Source organism: Myotis nattereri, assembly GCF_964212035.1.
Source record: "Myotis nattereri genome assembly, chromosome: 12".
In the NCBI taxonomy this organism is placed as follows: Eukaryota; Metazoa; Chordata; class Mammalia; order Chiroptera; family Vespertilionidae; genus Myotis; species Myotis nattereri.
In genome coordinates this window covers 2,993,756-3,019,547 of record NC_138087.1, presented here as the reverse complement: position 1 = coordinate 3,019,547, position 25,792 = coordinate 2,993,756, and the positions used below count along the sequence as shown (strand labels likewise).

Below are 25,792 nucleotides of genomic sequence, written 5' to 3'. Positions count from 1 at the left end.
CTGTTAGTCATGTTCCTTAGATGTGGTTTAGAATTTGCTTTTTAAAAAATGTATCTCTGCTACAGGGGGAGCTACATTTGTATGATGTTGACTCAAACTCCCCAAAGTGGTTTTTTAATAATGATGACATTTTCAAATCCAGAGATCATTGAGTGTTCAAATTAAAAGCCCCCCAGCCCTCTTCCCTGGCAGAGCACACACAGCTGCTCCTGGGGAGTCTTTGGTGCCTGCATTGTTCTGGGAGGAGGGCCTGGCCGATGCCTTTGGGCTCTGCTGCACCCACCACCAGTGGCCTGCACTGGGCTTACATCTCCTTTTATAATGTGCTTGGCCTCATGCATGTAACAGTAAGAGCTTTATCAGTTTTAAATAGACCACGAGAAGAGTATTCATAATTACCCCTTTTGTAGCAGAAATGCTAGTTTTGGTGTTGCCCTGTCAAAATGTCACATAATAATTGTTTACTGTCTACATTCATTTTCGGTATAATTTTTCTCTTCCAGATTGTATCTGATTAACTCCCCTGTGGTGAGAGCAGAAAACCTCCGCTTTAAGGAGGAAGGTGTTCGCGATGTTCTGAAGGACGTGCTGCTCCCTTGGTACAATGCCTATCGCTTCTTCATCCAGAATGTCCTGAGGCTGCAGAAGGTATGGACTGCTGTGCTGTGGTTGAGCTCTGCCTTCCCAGCTGTGTCGAGCTGGGTTTGCACAGTCCCTGTGGTGTGGAGGGTCAGAGACACTTGGGAGGCCATCGGTAAAGTTATCCGGGGTCCTTGTTGTGCCAGTAGCATGGGACTGGGGCTCCTTGGCAAGCTCACCTGTGCAGACAGCAGCCTCACCTGTAGAAGAGTTGCATTGGACATTCATTTAGTCAGCCAGTCCCGCTCCCTTGTGGAACAAGTGGGGGTGGGCACGGCAGAGCCAGTGAAGGGTCAGCTACTGTCTCAGAGTAAAGGCCCTCCATGGGTGCCTATGGGCTGATCCTCTGAGTGAGAGAAATTCTCATTGGGGTCTTCGGACTTAAAGTAATGATTGTGATGGATATGAAAGTGCCTCCCGAGCAGTGTCCTGCTGCCCATGACATTCTTGGAGAAGCTGCCTCTCCTGCTCCATGACGCAGGCTCCTGTCTTAGCTTTCAGGACTCCATTGGGGTTAGGGCCCGGTACCACTGATCTTTTTACCTCCAGCATCTTACAAGTAGAATTGCTTGGTAAATTACTGTTGACTAAACATGGGATGTTATTCCTTCATGAGAAATTGGTTTGGGAAGCTGAGCTTTCAACATCACACTCCAGCAGTCTGGTCACTTGCTGCTTCTGCCTCTGGCTTGTCTAGGTCTGCTAATAAAGCTTCCCAGGGGACATTTTCCCCTGTGTTTGAGAAAGGCAGTCATTTTCCCCAGGTCCCTAGTGCTCCTGGCTTTTTGTTCCAACCACCTTGTTGGGCCCACAGTTCTTAGGCAGGGCCACTTTGCAGCCTCTGCCGATTTGGCGCCTGGTCTGGGCATGGCAGCAAGACAGGGGCTCTACAATCAGTGCTCATTTTCAATTTGTAGACAGTCATCCAGTGCTTGCAAATTTTATTGTCGTTCCTCCCTCAGATTTAAAGTAACTATACCCTATAGTTATTGACAATATTTTGGAATGTTTCTCAATTCATAATCATTCTTTGGTGCAGAAGAATAATTTTTTTCCTAACTTCTCCTTCTCTCAAAAATGTAATTCACTAATTGAAGACTTAATATCCCAGGTTTAGAGCTTATCCTGAAAATATTACTGAAAATTAGAAATTTAGATTGCCAGTGGGCCTGAATTGGGGGAGGCGGGGCGTGGTATTTGCTATTTCAGTTTAAGTGCTTTAAACAGCTCATTTCTTTACATTAATTTCCCCAAGCAAACAGAATATTTCAATAATTGTCAATTCCTAGGAGGAAGAAATGGAATTCCTCTACAATGAGAACACGGTTAAAGAAAGTGCCAACATTACAGACCAGTGGATCCTGTCCTTCATGCAGTCGCTCATTGCCTTCTTTGAGACCGAAATGGCAGGTGTGTCTCTCTTTGGCCCTCCTCCCAGGACTAAGGACTCTTAATCTTTATGATTGCCCTTTACATATTTAACTTTTTATTGATAAACAATGGAGATTTTATAGAAATTTTAAGAGATAAAGAACAGTAGATAGTTATTTCTTTCAACACTCAAATATAATTTTGTCAAGGGTAGTTGTAGAAGGTGCTATTCCAAGGCCTGGGGGATCATCTCTGAGGATGCCCAGTGGCTACATCCCTTCATAGGCTCCGTGCTGGGGGTCTCTGTGCCTGTTTCCTCGTTTGGGAACCTCAGTTTCTTTCTGTGAAAAACACCTGGCTAGAGTTATTCTAAGGCTCTAATAGAGATCATGTACTTCAAGTATCTGGTAGGTAGTAGGTACTCACTAAGTAATACATGTTAGTAGGTCTTTTATTTTTTTACTAGTGCTCCAGTGCATGGATTCGTGCACATTGAAAGGAAATTAATTAGAAGATGGCCAGTGGGCGGGACTGGGCTAGACGGGCTGGACACACCCTGGAAGCCGACCTCCAGCAGTCCCTCCCTGGCTGACTGCACCTGAGGTGGCACCGCAGCTCAGAGGGAGTCTGCGGAATGAGTGGGGTCCCTCTGGCAGGTAGGGTCCCTCAGCCTGGCCTGCAAGGATTGGGTCAAAAGCAGCTCTCTGACATCTCCTGAGGGGTCCCAGATTGCAAGAGGGTGGTTCTCGGGTGATGTACCCTGGAATCAGGCTACCTCTTTTCTGGTTCCAGGGTGCATCACCTGAGAACCCCACTGCCAAGTCACGGCGGCTCGGCAGCTCCTGCCTTGAGCGTCTGCCTGCTGGTGGTCAGTGCATGTCTTAGCTACTGGTCGTAGCGTCTGCCCCCTGATGGTCATTGCACATCATAGCTACCGGTAGGATGGTTGCTCAGCCTTTTATGTATATAGATTTTTTAAATTTCTATTTTCAAGTCTACTTTATTAAATAAGTGTCCTGTTCAGTCTAGAAAAATTAGGAAATACAGCAAAGCAATAATGAAGTAGACATTTTCCTGTATTTGTTACCTACAGCAATTAATTTGGTTTTATACAGAGGTTGGGAAGTAGGTTATGATGGAACAACCGGAAGTCAGGGTGGAAAATTCTAGAAAGCATTAACTCAGATACCTGAGATGGGTAGGTCTGATGAAGTAGGTGGGCTTCCCAGTGCTGCACACCTTAGCGAGGTTGACCTGCCTCCCTCAGCACCTGTGGGTGCTAGAGGCTGCCGTGCAGGTGCAGTGCTCATGGTTTCGAGGAGCAAAGCCACCTTTTGGTGCAGGCAGGGGCCTGCCGTCCTCAGCTGGTGCGTAGCTCCTACTGGAGTAGGTGCCTTTGATCCTGGCACAAAGGACAGTGAGCGCAGTAATTTCCACATGCTCACCAGTCATCTTGACGGACTATGTCCACCCCTTGAATGTAAGGATCATTATGATTGCCAAGCTGTTGGACAGAAGTGACGATAGAAATGAGTGTGGGAAGCAGACTCCTGAGTGGAAGTTCACCAGGCTCCCAGGACATGGGCTTACAGCCACACTCACTTCCTCCTCCTGAGTGATGTGAGTGGGCGGGAAGCCGTGCTGGGGCTTATTGCTTGGGGCTCCTGCATCTTTAGGCAACTGCCCTCCTGAAGAGTGTGCCCAGTCTGCCTGGGTGTTAGAGGTTAGGCAGCTTGTGCACATCAGCTTAGTGGTAAGAAAGAGCCAGATGTGAGAGGCCAGGTGTGCTCCACACAGGCTGTGTGATGCAGCTTGTGCCCTCAGCTCCCTTGTCAACAGAGTCTGAAGTAGCACCCTGAAGCGTGATGCTTTTAGAGTGATCCCAGCGATAGTTGCTGCTGCTTCTGTGTGCTCATTACCCATAGGCTTCGTCTCTCTGAGCTGAACCCTGACTATATGAAGTAGGTTATGATGGCTTCCTGGAAGATGAAAAGTGTAATGAACACTAAGAATAACTTTGGCCTTTTTCTTTTCTTTTCTAATATTTTTTATTGACTTTAGAGAGGAAGGGAAAGGGAAAGAGAGAGACATCATTGATGAGAGAATCATTGATTGGCTGCCTCCTGCAAGCCACCTACTGGGGATTGAGCCCACAACCTGAGCATGTGCCCCTGACCATAATCGAACTCAGGATTCTTCAGGCCACAGGCCGACACAGCAAGCATGTCAAACTCAAAGGCTACCACGGGCCAAGTAAACAAGGTTTAAGTGTATGTGGGCCACAAAAAAAGCTTCCATTTTCATAGAAACGTTGATTTATTTCCATAGAGACATGCTGAATACAAAGGGGTAAAATAAATTAGTCATCGTTATCACAAAATAACTGAACATTTTAATAATAATATTTTTTCTTGAACATTAATGTACCAGACACTGAATGACTGCACAAATTAATAAGCGTGACGCAACTAAACCTATTTTTCTTGTTCTCTGAAAGCTAAATATTTCCTGTTGCGCACCCCAAACAAGTCAGTTCAAGACTAATGACGTGGCCATTGGCTGCTAAAATATTCACTGCTAGTATTGGTGGAGAGAAATGGTGCGCCTGCGTGTAAGGTGCTTAAGGGAAGTGAATGCAACACGATTCCAGTAATCAGCCATTAGCGAACGTTGTAGTTTGTTATTAATAATTATGTAAAATAGGATATTGTAAAAATTATGAAATTTTTATTAAAATGTTTCTTACATATGGTTAAATTGGCTGGGCCGCAGATATATTCTTTGTGGGTTGCATGCAGATCACGGGCTGAGAGTTTGACTTGCTTGCTTTACAGAGTAGGCCTCTGATCACAGACATCATCTGTCTGGGAATGTGCAAACAGCCAGGGACTGGACGGGGATGGGCCTGCAGCACCTCTTTCTGGTCTCTGTGAACCACCACAGAGAGCAGCTCTGCCCTTGTCAATTTCTCACCATGTTGGCTTAGACCACCAGCATTATTAACAGTCACTGAACATTAAAATAAATTGTGTTGTTTGAGCGACAGAGTTTCAGTGAAAGGGGATGTGAGTGGGAAAATCCCTAAAATAAGCCTGTGCCTCAAACAAGATGGGCTAAGACACCCTTCCTTTCCTGCTGGCCCTCGAGTTCCTCACAAGAGCCTTCCAGTCTTTCTAATGCTTTACAGATCTTTTTGCCTTTCACTACCCCCTTTAGCTTTCCTTCTTTGACTGTAGGTATGTCATGGAGATAGTGTGGGTTCGGTTCCAGACCACCACAGTGAAACAAATATCCAATGAAGAGAATCCTATCTGATAAAAGACAAAAAGGGTAATTAACCGTACCTCCACTACTCTTACCATTGGCTAATCAGCGAGATATGCAAATTAACTGCCAACAAAGATGGCGGCCGGCAGCCACGCAGCTAAAGTGAGCAGGAGGTTTGCTTGCTCCAGTGATGGAGGAGGCCAAGGTTCCCCGCCTGCCGCGGCCTGCTCTAAGCTGCGAAAGCAACAGCTCCAAAAGCAACAAAGTTTTCATTATAGAAGCTAAACAAACCCCAAATACCTGCTTTCAGCCAGCCGCAGCCTCAGATCTGGGAGCGCCACTCACGGCAACAGAGTTTTAATTATAGAAGGTTAATAAATCCCAGAATAAAAAAAAAAAAAAAGGAGTGGCTGGGAGCTTCAGTTGCAGGCCAGCCTGAAAACGGCCCTCAGCCCCTCACCTAGACTGTCCAGGCACCCCAGTGGGGACCCCCACCCTGAAGGGGGTGTGGCCAGCCTGAAAACAGCCATCAGCCCCTCACCCAGGCTGGCCAGGCACCCCAGCGGGACCCCCACCCTGATCCGGAACACCCTTCAGGGCAAACCAGCTGGCCCCCATCCATGCACCAGGCCTCTATCCTATATAGTAAAAGGGTAATGTGCAAACTGACCCTAAGAGCAGAAAGACTGAGAATGACTGGTCACTATGACACACACTGACCACCAGAGGGCAGACACTCAATGCAGGAGCTGCCCTCTGGTGGTCAGTGAGCTCCCACATCAGGGAGCTCTGCTCAGCCACAAGCCAGGCTGATGGCTGCCAGTACAGCGGTGATGGTGGGAGCCTCTCCTGCCTCCTCCGCAGCGCTAAGGATGTCCGACTGCAGCTTAGGCCTGCTCCCCGCTGGCAAGTGGACATCCCCCGAGGGCTGCTGGGCTGCCAGAGGGATGTCTGATTGCCAGCTTAGGCCCAATCCCCCCGGGGAGCAGGCCTAAGCCAGCAGGTGGTCATCCCCCAAGGGGTCCCAGACTGGGAGAGGGCACAGGCCGGGCTGAGGGGGAACCCTCCCCCGACCCCGGGCACAAATTTTTGTGCACCGGGTCTCTAGTATACAATAAAGCAAGTCACATGACTTTTTTGATTTCCGTTGAATATGTAAGTTGTACTTAATAGTATTAAGTATGCAATAGCATTGTGTCTAAAACAATGTCCACACCTTAATTTTAAAAACAGTTTACTAAAAAAAAAAAAAAAAGAATAGTTTAATGCTTGTCGTGGCTGGTGGGGTTCAGTGGTTAGAGCATAGACCCGTACACGGAAGGGTCACAGGTTCAAATTTCAGTTAAGGGTATGTACCTGGTTTGAGGTTTACTCCCTACCCCTGATTGGGGCACAGGTAGCAGGTATCCAGTCGATGTCTCTCTCCTCCTCTCCCTCCTGCCTCCCTTCCACTCTCAAAAAAACAATGGGAAAAAATATACTTGGGTGAGGATTAACAGCAAAAAAAATTGCTGCTATAAAATGTTAGCCATCATCTGAACCTTCAGTAGGAGCCGTTTTGCTGGTGTGGGTTCTTTTCTTTATTTATTTACTAGATGCCCAGTGCACAAATTCGTGCATGGATGGGGTCCCTCTGGGTGGCCTGTGAAGATCTTGCCGAAACCCACAGTCCAACGCCGCCTACAACTCCTACTTGCTGCTCCCGCTCATCCTGGCCCACTGTGCCTGCCGCGGGCTTAACGCCCAATCATTCCCAATCGGAAGACTCTCACGCCGTCGCAGCAGCGCTCGCCAGCCATAAGCCCTGCATCTGGCGCACTCCTGAGTGAAGTGGCCTGCAGGATTGGGCCAAAACTGGCTCTCTGACATCCCCCGAGGGGTCTCAGATTGCAAGAGGGCACAGGCCAGGCCAAAGGACCCCACTAGTGCACGATCAGGTCCAAGAAGGGACTGCAGGAGGGCCCTAGGGCGTGTCCAACCTGTCTCGCTCAGTCCCGATTGGCTGGACCCCAGCAGTAAGCTAACCTACCCCTGGTGGTCAGTGCACGTCATAGCGAGCGGTTGAGCGGCCTTAGCATATCATTAGCATATTACACTTTGATGGTTGAATGGTCGACCAGTCACAAAGACGACCAGACACTTAGCATATTAGGCTTTTCTTATATAGGATGTATTGATTGATATTAGAGAGAGGATGGGGGAGAGAGAGAAACATTGATTTGTTGTTCCGTTTATTTATGCATTCTTTGTTTGATTCTTGTATGTGCCCTGACTGGGGATTGAACCCTCAACCTTGGCATATTGGGATGACACTGGAGCCAAATGAGCTACCCGGCCAGGGCTCTTTCCTTCATCTTGATGCCTGCTGAGTAATCAGGGTGGTGGTGGTGGCTGTGGCATTTTTTAAAATTGGCCAACAATGACTGAAGTTTGCTGCATCAGTTGACTTTTCCTTTCATGAACAGTTTCTCTATAGCATGGGTTGCTGTTTGATAGCATTTTACCCACAGTAGACATTCTTTCAAAATTAGAGTCAGTTTCAGACCCTGTTGCTGCTTCACCAACTAAGTTTATGTAATATTCTAAATCAGCGGTTCTCAACCTGTGGGTTGCGACCCCTTTGACCAGGGGTCCTCAAACTACGGCCCGCGGGCCACATGCAAATACAAATATTGTATTTGTTCCCGTTTTGTTTTTTTACTTCAAAATAAGATTTAAACTATAGTCTGGCCCTCCAACGGTCTGAGGGACAGTGAACTGGCCCCCTGTTTAAAAAGTTTGAGGACCCCTCCCTGCCTTTGACGGTTGAACGACCCTTTCACAGGGGTCGCCTAAGACCATCCTGCATATCAGATAATCACATTACGATTCATAACAGTAGCAACATTACAGTTATGAAGTAGCAACGAAAATAATTTTATGGTTGGGTCACAACATGAGGAACTGTATTTAAAGGGACAGAAGGTTGAGAACCACTGTTCTAAATCCTTTGTTGCCATTTCAACGGTCTCCACAGCATCTTCACCAGGAGTAATTGTGCGGCTCTTCTTTCATTTGAGCACTTGGAGGCCATTGTAGTTTTATTAATTGCCTAATTTCAATGTTGTTGTATCTCAGGGACTGGAGAGGCCTGAGGAGCAGGAGAGAGATAGGGGAATGGCCAGTCAATAGAGCAATTGGAAGACACAACACTTATCGATTAAGTTTGAAATGTTTTGTGATAGTTCATGATACCCCAAAACAACAGTTGCAATAGTAACATCAACGACCACTGATCCAAGATTATCATAACAAGTGTAGTAATGAAATAGTTTGAAATATTGAAAGAATCATGACTGACACAAAGCAAGCAAATTATGTTGGAAAAATGATGCCAATTAACTTGCAGGTTTGCCAGAATCCTTCAGTTTGTATTTTAAAAAATCTGAAACATAAAACAAGTGCAGTAAAATGAGGTATGTTCCTATTTTGGTCTTCAGAAAGCCTATTCTATTTTACTCATGGTTCTTGCTAAGTTTCTCGGTGGCATCATGAAGGATAGCTTGGGCTTGTGGGTTCTCTGGTGGGGCTGGGCTGTGTGTTATATGATGTTGAGCAGCAAGTATCACTGGGCTTCCTTTGCCGGATGCGTGGAGCACCCATATGCTCAGTTATGACAAGGATGTCTCCAGGCATTGCCAGTGTCCCCTGTGGAACAGAGTTGCTCCGGTTGAGAAACTGTGTGTCAGTCTTAGTTGACATACAGAGCAGCACAGTGAAGGAAGTTGGGCCTGTGTGGTGCTCTAGCATTGTACAGCTCCAGGTAAACCTGCCTGCTGCGTCGTGTGATGGGCAGTGTTGGCCTCTTGGCCACACATACAGGATATTCATTTTTCTCCCTGACAGTGGCTCACAGGGCAGTTGTGTGCACCACAAGACAGTTTACGGTCATTGAGTATGTCCTCAGTGCAGGAGCCAGTGTGATTGCTTCCCTTTGGTTCATTCTGTCTCAACAAGCATGGGGACCCTTGGATGGCAGGGCTACTCGTTCTTTCCTTGTGTCCACTCCTTCCCCAAGCACCCCAAATGCTTAGTCTATTCTCAGTTCCTGATTGATTGATATTACTTTTAGCTTATAGGCTCTATACTGTGGTGCCCCGCCTGGTCAAGTTTGTCGATGTTCTGACCAATTGGTATGTCAGGATGAACCGCCGAAGATTAAAGGTAAGTCCAGGCTGTTCTTCAGAAGAGCAGAAAGTGTAGGAAGTGTGAAAATAAGTACAGCCCAATGCCGTAATGTTTTGAAGCAATTTTTTTCTTTTTACGTTGCATATTAACTCTATTTATTGCCATTTGATGGCTAGGGACCTGTAAGTTTTAAAAGTCATGGTGCATATTTTTAGAAGACAATTATGGACATGCCATATTGGAGGGAGGCTCAGGGCCACATAGGAGTAAACTAAGCATACCTCTTAAAACCCAAAACAAGTTATGCAAATATTTTCAAATGTCATATACAACTGTGATCTCCAGGGGAACTCTGAGCTATAGCGGGTCAGTTATTGATAAAACTCTTCCTTGAGCATGTTGGGGACTTTTAATGAATGAAGAATAAGTCCTGTCTCAAGACTTAAGCCATGCATACACAATCTTCTATCTGCACTAATAAAAGACAAACATGCAAATTGACTGTACCTTTACTATGCCTTAAGCCATGCCCACCAGCCAGTCAAAGTGACTATATGCAAATTAACCCAACCAAGATGGTGGCTGGCAGCCACGGAGCTGGAGCAAGCAGGAGACTTGGTTGCCCTGATGATGGAGGAAGCCAAGCTTCCCACCTGCCATGGCCGGCTCTGAGCTCCACTCAAGGCAACAAAGTTTCAATTATAGAAGATAAATAAACCCCAGATACCTGCTTTCAGCAGGCGGTGGCCACGGAGCTGGAGTGAGCAGGAAGCTTCCCTCCCACCTGCCCTAGCTAGCTCTAAGCTCCTCTCAAGGCTACAAAGTTTCAATTATAGAAGGTAAATAAATTGCAGAATAAAAGAAAAAAAGGAGAGGCTGGGAGCTCCCATCACCGGGGGGCTTGGCCAGCCTGAAAATGACCGCAGCCCCTCACCCAGACTGGCCAGGCACCCCAGTGGGGACCTCCCACCCTAAAGGGGGTGTAGCCAGCCTGAAAACTGCCGTCAGCCCCTCACCCAGGCTGGCCAGGCACCCCAGTGGGGACCCCCACCCTGAAGGGGGTGTGGCCAGCCTGCAGACACCCATCAGCCCCTCACCCAGGCTGGCCAGGCACCCCAGTGGGACCCCCACCCTGATCCGGGACACCCTTCAGGGAAAACCAGCCGGCCCCCACCCATGCACCAGGCCTCTATCCTATATAGTAAAAGGGTAATATGCAAACTGACCCTAACAGGAGAAAGACTGGGAATGACTGGTCACAATGACATACACTGACCATCAGGGGGCAGAAGCTCAGTGCAGGAGCTGCCCCCTGGTGGTCAGTGTGCTCCCGCATGGGGGAGCTCTGCTCAGCCACAAGCCAGACTGATGGCTGCCAGTACAGCGGTGGTGGTGGGAGCCTCTCCCGCCTCCTCCGCAGCGCTAAGGATGTCCGACTGCAGCTTAGGCCTGCTCCCCGCTGGCAAGTGGACATCCCCCGAGGGCTGCCGGGCTGCCAGAGGGATGTCTGACTGCCAGCTTGGGCCCGATCCCCCAGGGAGTGGCCTAAGCCAGCAGGTGGTCATCCTCCAAGGGGTCCCAGACTGCAAGAGGGCATAGGCTGGGCTGAGGGACACCCCCGATTGCACAAATTTTTGTGCACCAGGCCTCTAGTCTATATATATAAAAGCCTAAGCCGCTGTTCACCCAGTAGCTATGACGCACACTGACCAAGGGGGGTAGATGCTCAACGCACAGGCATGGAAACATGGAACAGACTGATAAATCTCAGAGGGGAGATGGACGAGTGTGGGAAGAGACTACCAAAGATCTTGTGTGCATAATAGAGGCCCAGGGCATGAATTTGTGCACAGGTATAGTCCCTAGATCTGGCCTGCGGGGTTTGGGCCAAAACTGGGTCTCTGACATCCCCTGAGGGATCCCGGATTGCAAGAGAGCACAGGCCAGACTGAGGGACCCCCCCCCCCCCACCAGTGCATGAATTCGTGCACCGGGCCTCTAGTGATTATATAATACAGGACATACCCATACCAAAGGCCAGTTAGGTGCCCACCGCCCATCATTTTTGTTGTTTGTGGGTGTTCTGTTTTTTTAAATCCTCCATTGATATTTAGAGAGAGTGTAGGGAAGGGGAGTGACAGAGAGAGAAACATCAATGTGAATGTCACATTGACTGGTTGCCTCTCGCACATGTGACCGGGTATCGAGCCTGCAACTGAGATTCATGCCCTTGACTGGAATTGAACCTGCAACCATTCAGTATGCTGGCCAGTGCTCTATCCACTGAGGCAATCTGGCTAGGGCTACCCATTAGCTTTTCCTTCAAATGTGTTGATGACAAAAGCCCAGAACAGAAGTAATTCATTTTTGTTAAAATGTGCACATGTATACATGTATGTCTTTATACACACAAAATCTACAAGGACATGCATTAAAATGTTTACAGTAATTTTTTCTGGGTAACATAATTATGGTTGAGTGTTCTTTTTTATCTTTGTTTTTTAAATAATGAATCAATGTAATTATTTTTAAATACATAGTGTATATATTTTTTAAAAGTTACCTACAAGTGCTTTAAATTTTTATGTTAACCCCTAGAGTGCCAGGGAGCGCGATCGAGCTACTCCTGTCTTTTGCCAAAAGTGCCAGGAGCGCTATTGCGCTCCTCCTGCAGTGTCCAGTTCTAAGTCTGCTTTTATTAGTGATGATGATATTGCTAAATATGTCAATTCTTGCTGTGAAGATGTCGATTTTGTGGAAGATATTGAATATGTAGCTTCATTTACTTGTGATTCATAATTTTTTCCCTAAACTGCTGTAAAATCAGCAAAAATACCTTGGCAATTTTAGCATAGTTCCTAGGATATTGGTTGGCACTCAAAGGGTTAACAACTACTTGTCCATGGTGTGGGAATCCCACTCTCAGACATCGGGTTCTCTTAACTCATCTTTACCTCACAGTTACAGAGCCCTTCTCCATTAGCTTGGCCTCAGGTGGTATGGGAGGGAGTAAGGGTCTCATCCTGGCTTTCTGCCCTGGCCCCAGATCATCTGTGCTAGTCACATCTCCTTGCTCTCTCTGTCCTGTCTGTACAATGTGTACTCCCTAGGGATTGTCTCTCTCTCTTCCTCTCTCTTTCTCTCTCTTTCTCTCTCTCTTTCTCCCCCACCCCTCTCTCTTTAATTGTGTGCTCCCTATGGATTGTCTCTCCTTTTTTAAAATATATTTTTATTGATTTCAGAGAGGAAGGGAGAGGGAGAGATAGAAACATCAGTGATGAGAGAGAATCATTGATCAGCTGCCTCCTGCACGCCTTCCACTGGGGATCGAGCCTGCAACCCAGGCATGTGCCCTGACCGAATCGAATCCAGGACCCTTCAGTCCACAGACCGATGCTCTATCCACTGAGCCAAACCAGCTAGGGCTGGATTGTCTCTTTTTAATAAATTTCTTACTTGGTTTTAACAGTTCAGTATGTGTTTCTTTTTTATTCACTAGGGCGAAAATGGGATGGAGGATTGTGTTACGGCCCTGGAAACCTTGTTCAGTGTTCTGCTTTCTCTGTGCAGACTGATGGTAAGATTCTTTGCCCCATTCTATAACTCGTCCTGTGGGCTGCTCACAGCGCACTATTGCTTCATGTCCTCTGTCTGTATTCTGTATTTGGTCCACCGGAAATAGAAATTGAGTTTTAAAGCAACTTAAATCTCTAGTTCCTTTCAGAAATCTTATGTGTGTCAAGTAAGGACTAAGCAATAGTTTCAAAAGTTGGGTTTTGGGGTGATTTCAGGGGGAGGTTGATGGGGAGGTGAAAGGAGGGTTTAGGGGGGATAAATGGTGATGGGAAAATTAAATAAAGGTGGTGAAAAGTTAATACTATAAAACAATTTGATTTTTCTTTTCACCACTGGCAGTATGTTTCAGGTCAAGGTTCTTGCATCTAGATTGAATTGCCAAAGTTCCCCTAAATATTGGACCTCTTCTTCACTGTCATTGTCACAGTGAAGCTCTTGAACTGACATCTCGCCAAACATATTACAGTTGTTTTACTTGACACATATTCCTACCAATTAAAATATTAATTAAATAACATACAGTATATTTGTATTTGTTTTAATTCCTCATATCCTATTTCGGCTACTCCAGTGGTCGGCAAACTCATTAGTCAACAGAGCCAATTATCAACAGTACAATGAGTGAAATTTCTTTTGAGAGCCAAATTTTTTAAACTTAAACTATCTAGGTAGGTACATTGTTATTAACTTAATTAGGGTACTCCTAAACTGGCCTTTGCTAAAAACATCCTCAATCTGATTAAGGTACGTTCGCTGAGGTTGACCCCTTCCAACTCTCCCATCCACACTCATCTTGTATACTTGTTTCGTCTATCTCCTTTCCAAAAACTGACTTCTGCACATGGGCCACGAAGTTTCTATTGCACTGTACATGCGCGCCCACATGTGATATTTTGCGGAAGAGCCACACTCAAGGGGCCAAAGAGCCTCATGTGGCTCGTGAGCCGCGGTTTGCCGACCACTGGGCTACTGCATTGTCAATTAGATGCCTTCTGTATATTTCCTAAACATACACAGAATGAGAGTCTGCTTTGTATGAGGTCTCGTGCCTGGTTCCTCACATCTTTTCTCATTCATTTTTATCCTAAGAAGCTGGTTGTATTCCCCCAGGTTGCAGATGAGGTTCTGACTTTTGGGGACATTGAGTCCTTTTTATATTGACTTTGCTGGCACATGGTCAGTGACTCCTTTTTTTTGTTTGTTAATTAATTTACAGGGGTGACATTGGTTATTAAAATCATATAGGTTTCAAATGTACAATTCTATGACACATCATCTGTATATCGCACTGTGTGTCCACCACCCAGTCAGATCTTCTGTCACCATTTATTTGATACCCCTTTTCTCACCCCCTTCCCTGCAATAACAACTATACAGTTACCTGTGTCTGTGAGTTTTTGTTTGTTTGTTTTTCTTATTTGTTCATTTGTTGTTTTCAATTTTATATCCCACGTATGAGTGAAATCATATGGTTTTTAGCTTTTTCTGTCTGACTTAATTTTGCTTCCATGATATTCTCAAGATCCATCCATGTTGTTGCAAATGACAGTGTTTCATCTTACAGCTGAGTAGTATTCCATTTTATATATGTACCACCTCTTCTTGATCCAGTCATTGATCGAAGGACACTTCAGTTGTTTTAATGTCTTGGCCACCATGAATCTGCTGCACAGAACCTAGGGATGCATATATCTTTGCAAATAAATGTTTTCAAATTTTTCCGCTAGATACCCAGAAGAGGGGTTGCTGATTATATAGTAACTCTATTCTTAACAAATTTGAAGAACCTCCGTACTGTTTCTGTTTTTCATATTTGCTGTAACAGTTTATATTCCCATCAACAATGAATGAGGATTCTTTTTTTTCACAACCTCTCCAACACTTGTTATTATTGCTTTCTTATTGATAATAACATTCTAACAAGTGTGAGGTGGTGACTCATTCTAGTTTTGATTTGCATTTTCCTAATAGCTGATGAAGTTGAGCATCTTTTCATATGTCTGTAGGCCAGTTCTATGTCTTCTTGGAAGAAGTGTCCAGGTTTTCAGTCCCTCTTGTAATTGGATTATTTCTTCAGTGTTGTGTTCTTGATATATTTTGGATATTAACTGCATGTCAGAGCTATTGTTTGCAAATATTTTCACCCTTCCTTTCTGTTTTTGTTGTTGTTGTTGTTGTTCATGGTGTCTTGCTGTTCAGAAGTTTTTTAGTTTGATATAGTCCTATTCATTTATTTTTGCTTTTACTTCCCTTACCTTTGGAGTCAAATTCATAGAATTCTCCGTAAGACCAAGGTCCATAAAATTAAGTACCTAAGTTCTAATATATATGGATAAACACTAATTTGCTTCTTTTGCATGTGGCTTTCTAAAGTCCCCAGCACCATTTATTAAAAAGTCTTTCTTTTTTCCATTGTATGTTTTGGTTCCTTTGTCAAAAATCATTTGCCCGCATACATGTGGGTTTGTTTCTGGACTCAGCTCTTAATTCTGTTTCCTTAAATTTTGTGTCTGTTTTTCTGCTAATACCATGCCGTTTTAATTATTGTTGCTTTGTGTAATTTGAAGTCGGGGAGTGTGATACCTTCGGTTTTGTTCTTTTTTCTCAGGATTGTTTTGGATGTTTGGGGTCTTTTGTGGTTCAATACAAATGTGATGATTTTGTGTTCTATTTCTTTTTTGAATGCCATGGGGGTCTTGATAGGTGATTGCATTAAATCTGTATATTGCTATGGATAATATGTCCATTGTAACTATGGTGATTCTTCCAATTCATAAATATGGAATACCTTTCCAATTTATTATGTCTTTTTCAAACTTTTTAAATAATATCTTGCAGTTTTCAGTGTACAGGTCCTTCACATCCTTTGTCCAGTTTATTCCCAAGTATTCTACTTCTGTTGCAATTACAAAAGGATTTTTTGTTATTGTTGTTCATTTTTTAGTTTGTTTTTAAAATGTCATTCTTAGTATATAGGAAAGCAGATCAGTGTATTTTTGTTTATTAATTTTGTATCCTGCCACTTCCTGCATTTGTTCATTGTTTCTAATAGTTTTTTGGTGGTGTCTTTAGAGTTTTCTATGTAAAGAACCATGTCATCTGCAAACGGTGGCACTTTTACTTCTTCATTCCCAAATTGAATGCCTTTTATTTCTTTCTCTTGCCTGATTACTCTGGCTAGGTCTTCCAGTACTATTTTATCCTAGAGGCTCTGTGAATGAAATTCATGCACTTGGGTTCCCTCAGCCCTGCCTGTGCCCTCGCGCAGTCCGGGAGACCTCGGGGGATGTCCGATTGCCACAGAGGTGGGAGAGGCTCCCACCACCGCTGTTTCGCTTGCCAGCCGTGAGCCCGGCTTCTGGCCGAGCGGTGCTCCCCCTGTAGGAACGCACTGACCACCAGGAGACAGCTCCTGCATTGAGTGTCTGCCCCTGGTGGTCAGTGCGCATCATAGCGACTGGTCAATTTGTATATTAGCCTTTTATGCTTGCGGGATCGAGCCGTAACTGGTTCTCCGACATCCCCCTAGGGGTCCCGGATTACGCGATGGTTCAGGCCAAGCCGAGGGACCCCACTGGTGCACTATCACAGCTGGGTAGGGACGCGGGAGGTTGGCCAGCCAGGGATGGATCACGGGAGGGGTCCAGGGTATATGCGGCCATCTCGCTCAGTCCTGGTTAGGCAGATCCCAGCAGCAAGCTAACCTACCACTCAGAGTGTCTGACCCTGGTGGTCAGTGCACATCATAGCGACTGCTCAACCAGTCGACTGTCTGCCCCCTGGTGGTCAGTGCACGTCATAGCGAGCGGTTGAGCAGCCTTAGCATATCATTACCATATTACTCTTTGTTTAAACGGATGACCGGACACTTAGCATATTAGGCTTTTATGCTAAGTGTCCAACCGGTCACTGTGAAGCGCACTGACCACCAGAGGGTAGATGCTCAATGCACTGGCCATTTACAGAGAAATGGCACTGCGGACCTTGAGCCCACAAAGCAGCACTTGGCTTCCCCCAAGTGGGACACAGGCCCCACCACCACCCCAGAGCGACAGCCCACCAAATCGAAGCTGATGCTGCCGAGACCCCATTGCGCAAAATGCAGCCCACAACCCAGCTCAGCCTGGAAACAGTTGCTGTGGGCGCCAGGTAATGACATCACGTAGCAACACCCGGCTTCCTCTCCCTAGTGATGACTAGCCTCCTTGCAGTTTTTTCAGCTCAGGAACACGGCTTACTTTATAGCCAGGTGCAAACATTTCACACTTTAAATGTCTGTGAAGCGTTTTCCCGAGCCTCATCTTGTTTGATCTTCACAGAAGTCCTGGAGTAGGTAGATAGGAGACTTGGTGGAATTCTATTTTCTTTTCATTAGCTGGAAAACAGAGATTTAGAAAGTTTAGAAACTTGACCCGACTGAAAAGAAATTAGAAATGATGGACCTTGGAAATGACTTCAGGTATTCTCACTGCACAGAATGTAGTCAAACACTGCTGCAGTTAAATATTTTACCCTTTGTTCTCTCTGCATGATCTACAATAATAATCTGCTTTGTGTTGATATTTACTGCTGTGTTGTTAACAGTTACTTGAAAGAGAAGTTGGGGTGCTTCACTGGGCTGGAAAAAGTTTATCAAAATCAGAAAGCAGGTCTAATTAAGCAAATTTATTCTGTATATATAAAAGGCTAAGTTGATTTGTGTATATTGAACCATCCTTGTACCCTGGAATGAACCCTTGATCATGGTGTATTATTTTTTAATGTACTATTGTATTCGATTTGCTAGTATTTTATTTAGGGTTTTTGCATCTGTACTCATCAGAGATATTGGGCTGTAATTTTATTTTTCTGTGTTATCCATGCCAGGTTTTGGTATCAGGGTTATGTTGGCCTTATAAAATGTATTAGGAAGTATTGGCTTTTCAGTTTTTCAGAAGAGTTTGAGCATAATATGTATTAAATATTCTTTGAATTTTTGATAGACTTCACTGGTGAAGCTATCTGGTCCTGCACTTTTGGATTTTAGGAGGTTTATTTTGTTGTGGGGAGTTTAGTTTGGTTTATATTTTGTTTTGGTTTGTTTTTGTTAATCCTCACCCAAGATTTTTTTTTACATTGATTTTTATTTTTTTAGAGAGAGTGGAAGGGAGTGGGAGAGAGTGAGAAACATCAGTGTGAGAGAGACACATCAGTTGGTTGCCTCATAAACGTGTCCCAATCAGGGTCCTGGATTGAGCCTACAACTGAAGTATATGCCCTTGGCAAGAATCAAACCCAGGACCCTTCAGTCTTTGGGCCAATGCTCTACCTTATGAGCCAAACTGGCTATGGCTTGTTTGTTCTTTGTTCTTTTATGTTTTCATTGGGGTTTTTTTTGAATATTCAAACCTTTTGTTTATTTACTTACTTATTTTTTAATCTTTATTGTTGAGAGTATTACAGGTGTCCCGACCACCCTCTCCCCTCCTCCCTCTGAGATTCATCAGTCTGTTTCATGATTCCATGCCTCTGTTTCTCTATTATTCATCAGATTATTTTGTTCATTAGATTCCTTGCATGTGTTACTTGTGTATGTGAAGTGTTGTAATACGGTGTGGTCTGAAGCTGTCCACTGAGTGCACTGGCAGGAGCTACAGAGTGATCTGCAGATGGCTGCTATTTGTATTGGGCTTGGAGGTGCCCAGGCGAGGCCCAGCTGTGAAGCAAGGCATGCTGCTGCTAGTGCTGGGTCTTGGGCTTCTTATTAAGAGGTATGGAGCATGCTGATGCCAGCTTCTGCTTGTTTTAGCTATTTTAGGAAAGACTGAAGCCTGAGCAAGGACAGGCCATTCATATGGAGAAGCCACTACAAACAGCTTACGTGGGGCTGCAAATGGAGTGGGGCAGGGTTTTAGAACACCAGGGTGTAGCGAACAGTGTGAGCAAGGTTGATGGAGACAGATATGACACCTGTCAGTCAGCTCTGGGATGGGAGGGATTAGGAGGGAGGTCTCAGCATAGGAATGATGAACCCTTGTGAGCACTCCTTTCTGGGAGAAAGCGACATTCTAGTTCTTGCTCTGCTGCCACATAATCCAGTTCCTTCCCATATGTCCCTGGATCCCCCCCCCCCCCCCATGCCACTGCCCCAGCACTGGAGCTCAGAGGGAGCAAGTCTGAGTAAGTCTGTGTATCATCCCTTTAAGAGGAACTGCTGGTACTCCATGTCACTCAGCCTCAATCCCTGCTTGTTTTTATAGCCTGAAGTTATGGGGACTTCTCTTTCCAGCACTGGAACCCTGGACTGAGGGGTCTTGTGTGTGGCATGTGCTTTCTTATTTACTTCTCTAGTTGTAGGACTTCCATTCAGCCAGATTTCAACTGGGTCTGAATGATGGTTGTTCTGTATTTTAGTTATATGTATGTATGTATGTATGTGTGTGTGTGTGTGTGTGTGTGTAATCATTTTTATTTTTTTATCCTTGTTTTGTTTTTTAATTTGTTTTTTATTGATTTCAGAGAAGGGAGAGGGAGAGAGAGATAGCAACATCAATGATGAGAAAGAATCATTTATTGGCTGCCTCCTGCACACCCCCTAGTGGGGAGATCGGGCCCGCAACCCGGACATGTGCCCTTGACCGGAATCGAACCCTTCAGTCCCCAGGCCAACACTCTAACTACTGAGCCACACCGGCTAGGGCTTTAGTTATAATTTTAATGTGGTTGTGGAAGGCAGCAAGTACTGGCATTTTCCTGCGTCACTATCTTGGTTCACTCTTTGAATATTCTGTTTTTTATTGATTTTTTAGAGAGATAGAAACATGGCTGAGAGAGAAGCATCAATCAGCTGCCTCCTACACCCCCCTACTGGGGCTAGAGCCCGCAACCCAGGCATGTCTCCTGATCAGGAATCAAACCGGGGACCTTTTGGTTCATGAGTCAGCGCTCAACCACTGAGCCACACCAGGAGATTTTTGATGGTTCTTTCAATTTCCTCACTGTTAGTCTATTTAGATTTTTCCAGTTCTATATGTCTGAGAACTTACTCATTTCTTTCAAGTTATTTAATTTGGTGGTCTATTTTAGTGTGATCCTCTGTGATGTCTGTGGTAACTTCTCTTTCATTTCTCATCTTGCTTATTTCTCTTTTTGTTCTGTAATGAGTGTAGCCAGAATTTGTCAATTTTATTAATCTTTTTATATAGAGGCAGCTCTTTGTTTCATTAATTTTTTGTGTAGTGTTTTAGTTCTCCACTTCATTTTATTCTGCTCTAATTTTTCTTCCGGAACTTGGACTGCTTTTGTTCTTCTTTTTCTAGAACCTTAAGACCAGTGTTGTTTACTTGGGGTTTTTCTGTCCCGTCTTGACATAGGACAGTCACTCTTCTTTTTATTGCAGAAATCCTCCAGGATGCTTTGGGTCCTGGCTGTACTCCACTGTGCTTCACAGGAAGGTCCTCTCTCCAAAGTCAAAATGAGGTCCTCTCGTTCATGGTACATGCTTAGTTACCTCATGCCCACTTCTCTGCAGATATCTGTCTTTCTCGAAAAAGGTTTACTTCCCATTTTCCACTCTGAGGTCAGCTAATGATGGTTGCATATGAATGACATGATGTTCTCTGCTCTGTCCTTAATAGGCCCCGTATACCCCTTTTCTTACTGAATTGATGTACCAGAATCTTAAGATGCTGATTGACCCTGTTTCTGTCCAGGACAAGGACACACTCAGCATCCACTACCTCATGCTGCCCCGTGTTCGGTAAGAATCTAATACGGCCCTGGCCAGTTACTCGGTGGTTAGAGCATAGGTCGACACACAAAAGGGTAATGGGTTTAATTCCTGGTCAAAGTCACATATCTGGGTTCCAGGTTTGATCTTCGGCCCCGGTTGGGGTACGTGCAGGAGGCAACATCTCTCACATCAATGTTTCTCTGTCTCTCTATCTCTCTGTCTACTGTCTCTCTCTCTGTCTCTCTCTCCCTCTCTCTCTCTTTCCACTGCCTCTCGCTCCCTCCCTTACACTCCCTCCCTCTTCCATCATCATATCTCTAAAAAGCAAAGGGAAAAATATCCTTGGTTGAGGATTAACAACAAGAAAAAAACAAACAAACAAACAGAAGAATCAAATATATGTAAGCCTCACCGGGACCATGGGAAGGGAAGTTGCCAAAGGTGCACTGGTGTGGGGGCCCTAGCTGGCCTCTTGGTTCCATGCCTCTCACCTGAGCTGCTCCTAAGGGTACAGAATAGGTAGAAATGGGGATGCTCAGTGTGAAACCACTTACAGCACTGCAGCATGTGTGCTGTGACCAGGTTGTTCAAGTCACCTAGGGGAGCTGCTGGGTACTGACCAGGAGACTCTAGCTTGCCGCCTACTTCTTACCATGTACCCCCAGGGCCAGTGCACGCTGTCCTTCCCCAAGTGCCTCACCAGTAGGCCTAGCCACACCATCATATCTTTAACCTGTCCCTCTTCCTTATGTAGGCATGCCTATTGTTTGGGATTTTTTCCTTTTTTTTTTTTTTTTAAATACAATGTGATTTATTTATAAATGAGAACAAATTAACAATGAGCACTTTCAGAAGTTGAAAAAGGACACCAACAGTACTAAATAAATAGGCTTTTAATTTTCTTCAAATTCGGAGTTTTAATTATACAAATATGAGTAGTCAATTATGTAACCTAAAAATATTTACATATTAAACTATATTAATACTTTCAATAAACTATACAAAAAGATAATGAGACAAACATGTGCATTTATAGAATTGCATGTCAGTCATGCCAGATCCCTGTGAGGGAATTCCCAACAGCACCTCATTCGTCTGTGAGGACACAGAGTAATTCTTGTTTAGACATACACATTCATTTACTTGTCCAGCCTGGTCAGCCCTCCACTGCTTGGTGGTTTCCTTCCGCTATGAATGTGCATGTCCAGTCATCTGCTTCTTAGAGCAGACATTTACCTTCCTTATCCACCAGCCATTGGAGGAGGATTAGGCCACGCAGATGATTAATTCGACCCATTCTTCTGGGAGGATTTCCTGGGGGCCCTTTTCCATCATCATATCCGGAATCAGATGAGTTTCCGTAGCCTCTTCCCTTTTTCACATCTTGCTGAAGCAGAGTTTTGAAAAACAAAACCACGAACTCAGCTATTTCCCAGAAGAAATCTGTTATCAAAGATAATCTCCATGAGGACTGGCTCCCGCTGTCCAGCACTTGTCCGTTCACGATGTAGACCATCTTGATCCTCGTTCCCCTCCTCCCCGGGATTTTTTCCTTTAAATTTAATACCTTTTATTTCCCCCCTTCTTCTAATCAGAGAGGAATTGATTGACAAGAAAACAGAGAGTGCAGTATCTAGAATGCAGTCTGTGATTGAACTTGGGCGAGTGATTCGTGACCGCAAAACTATTCCAATAAAGGTTTGAAATTCTATTTATTTTACATTGCACAGACCTAAATAATTATGTCTTTGAGTATTTTCTTTGTATAGAGAGCTTCCAGCAATGGCAGTTTTTATTCATTTCTACAGTAAGGGTATGAATGACTTAATGTAAGTTGAGCCTAGTTATTCTTTGAACCTGACATTAGATTAAAACATTTAACGTTCCATTTTTCTCTGGTTGTGAGGACTGGCTGCTTAGTGAATTGGTTCTTGTCTTTTCCTCCTAGTATCCTTTGAAAGAAATTGTCGTTATCCATCAAGATCCAGAAGCTCTCGGTGATATCAGATCTTTGGAGAAGTATATTATTGAGGTAAGGCATGTGATTTGTCCCTGGGTCTAAGCAGACTTCTTTCATTGAGGAGACTATATTGATTAGGACTCTCCGATAAACTACACTTTGAGTGTATAATTTATCCTTTTTTATTTTTTATATACATAATTTAACTCTGAACATTTCCTTGCTGCTAAGAATCATCATCAATTTTCACATTGTTATTTTAATTCTCTATAAATTATGTCAAGGTTGTCCTTGCAGCTCAGTGGTTAGAGTATCGGCGTGTGCACCAAATGGTTGTGGGTTCAATTCTCCATTCCAGGTCGAGGGCACATACCTGGGTTGTGGGTTTACACCCCACCCCTGGTCAGGTTGTGTGTGAGAGGCAACCTGTTGATGTGTCTCTTGCATCAACGTTTCTCTCTCTCACCCTCCCTCTTCCTCCCTCCCACTCTCTGAAAAGTAATGGAAAAAAATATCCTAGGTAAGGATTCACACAAACACACAAAAAGATTTCAAGGTCAATTAATTTCCTTGCCTTAATTGGATCATTTATACCTTCATCCACTTCTCTTCCCTAAAGTACTTGCTGATAATTAACAAAAAAACTTGGTTCCTTCAGATTATCTATGTGACAAGTGAACATGCGGTTTGTAAACAGTTCAAGCTCTGACATAGTCCTTCATATCCCATTTGCTCCCTGCACTCGCACCCCTCCTAAGCCTGTTCACTAGGCTGTCTTCTGCCAGGGTTGTTCCTAGCATTTTATAGACCTCTTCACACAGTAAAGTGCATCTCAGGCTAGAACATGCAGATGTACTTTCTTCTTTTTGCAGCTGCATCATGTTCACTTTCTGGCTGTATCATAATTACTGTCTCTCCTATCGTTGGAAATTTAGGTTTCCCATTACAAACAAAAGGTTTGTGTGTATCTTTGTGCCTGTGTCAGAGTATGGACCTTGGATAGATTGCCAGAAGGGAAGATTTGAGGTCAAGAGTTTAACATATTGTCAGTTATCCTGCAAAAAGGTTTTATTCCATGATTTAAAAATAAATATATCATATTGTAGAAAATCCTATATAATAAAAGCCTAATATGCTAAGTGTCCAGTCGTCCATTCAACCAATCAAAGCGTAATATGCTAATGATGTGCTAAGGCCACTCAACCACTCACTATGACATGTACTGAACACCAGGGGGCAGACGCTCAATGCAGGAACTGCCCCCTGGTGATCAGTATGCTCCCACTGGGGGAGCACTGCTCAGCCCGAAGCTGGGCTCACGGCTGGAGAGTGCAGTGGTGGTGAGAGTGCCTCTGAGGCAGCGCTAAGGAGCAGGGAGCAGTTGGACAATAAGGAGCAAGGGCTCCCGGACTGCGAGAGGGCACAGGCCAGGCTGAGGGACCGGACCTCCCAGAGTGCATAAGTTTTCGTGCACTGGGCGTCTAGTATTATAATATTTACTAGGGGCCCACTGCACGAATTCATGCACCTTGAAAGGAACTGTGGGCCATGAGGCTGCAGTGGGCACAGGGGTAGGTCTCTGCCCACCCTCTGCGCCACTGCCTGATCCCTCCCGCCGCGGCCCCCCAGTCCCCTGTCTGAGGGCATACCCGCTCCTGCTGTCCCGCTCACACCTGCTGACAGCACGGAGAGATTGGGGCCGATGCCAGCAGCAGGTGTGAGCGGTGGCTGCTGCCCCAATTGCCCCTCGGGAGCAGGGGGAGGTGGAGAAGCTCTCAGGGGTGATCAGGGCCGGCAGCTGCCACTTACACCCACAGACGGTGCCAGAGCTGCTGCTTCCATCCACTGCCAGCACTGGCAGCAGGTTTGAGCACTGGGCGGGACTGCAGCACGTGGGAGCAAAGAATTTTCAGAAACCACCATAGGCTTGCCCTGATGACAGTGACCAGTGCCCCACCTTGGTGTGGCGCCCCTGCTCACCTGCTCCACCATCCAGCCATGGCCAATGCCTGCCATGTTCTGTGCATGCCCCCTCGTGGTCAGCACACATCATAGCAACCAGTTGTTTGGTTATTCAGTTGTTTGCTGTTCGGTTTATTTGCATATTAGCCTTTTACTATATAGGATACTGGTTTTGAATTGCTAGAGAATTACAGAAAAATATTAGAAAGTAAAGAGTTATAAATTTTGTAAGTAATGCAGATGTGGATAAAAATAGAATATATTTAAATAGAACATCTTAATCACTATAATAAGGTCATGTAACACAGTTATGTATAATGGGAAAACTAGACACTTCCTTACAGTTTGCTTCAGTCACATTTCCTGTGCTGTCAGCTCCTGTTGCATTAGTGATGTTGAATAGCTTGATGGAGGCATGAAATGTTTTGGTTAACTGATTCTGCTTATTGGTTAACATGTGGTGCTCTGAAATGGCTTGAGCAAAGGTTACCTACCTTGAGAGATACAACTTTTTCTAGATTTGTTTTTAGTTGATTTTATGCTCAACTATTTTGACTGAGCAGGACAGGAAACATTTTTTTCATACCTTTCATTTCAATGGTTTTTAGTATGAATTTATAGAGTTGTGCGACTAGTCACCACAATCTTATAACATTTTCATTGCCACATGAAGAAGTCCCATATCCTTTAAATTAATGCACCATTTCTCCTCAACATTCCACCATCCCTGTCAGCCACACGCCTGTTTTCTGTCCCTGGACATTTCCTATAAATAGAATCATATGATACATGGTCTTTTGTATCTGACACCTACTTTATTCATGTTTAGCATGAATTAGTGCTTCATTTCTTTATATTTAATATTTAATAAGAACCCATTGTATGGATAGACCACTTTTTTTTTTAAATATATTTTATAGATTTTTTTACAGAGAGGAAGGGAGAGGGATAGAGAGTTAGAAACATCGATGAGAGAGAAACATCGATTCAGCCGCCTCCTGCACGTCTCCTACTGGGGATTTGCCCGCAACCAAGGTACATGCTCTTGACTGGAATCGAACCTGGGACCCTTCAGTCCGCAGGCTGACGCTCTATCCACTGAGCCAAACCGGTCAGGGCGATAGACCACATTTTAAAAA

At 44.7% G+C, this 25,792-nt stretch overlaps 1 protein-coding gene and 1 pseudogene across 2 annotated transcripts in view; one reads left to right on the top strand and one right to left on the bottom strand.

Annotated features, from left to right (window-relative positions):
* IARS1 (isoleucyl-tRNA synthetase 1) overlaps nucleotides 1-25,792 on the top strand; it is a 98,354-nt gene that overhangs the window by 51,193 nt on the left and 21,369 nt on the right. Inside the window, exons 19-25 of the mRNA XM_081103200.1 lie at nucleotides 504-648; nucleotides 1,929-2,049; nucleotides 9,389-9,480; nucleotides 12,944-13,021; nucleotides 20,712-20,758; nucleotides 22,327-22,429; nucleotides 22,680-22,763. Of these exons, the coding sequence (XP_080959326.1) occupies nucleotides 504-648; nucleotides 1,929-2,049; nucleotides 9,389-9,480; nucleotides 12,944-13,021; nucleotides 20,712-20,758; nucleotides 22,327-22,429; nucleotides 22,680-22,763 (670 nt within the window). The remainder of the gene's footprint in view (nucleotides 1-503; nucleotides 649-1,928; nucleotides 2,050-9,388; nucleotides 9,481-12,943; nucleotides 13,022-20,711; nucleotides 20,759-22,326; nucleotides 22,430-22,679; nucleotides 22,764-25,792) is intronic.
* On the bottom strand, nucleotides 21,973-22,247 carry LOC308527817 (selenoprotein K-like; annotated as a pseudogene). Its single transcript has one exon. The product of its transcript is annotated as a selenoprotein K-like (transcript).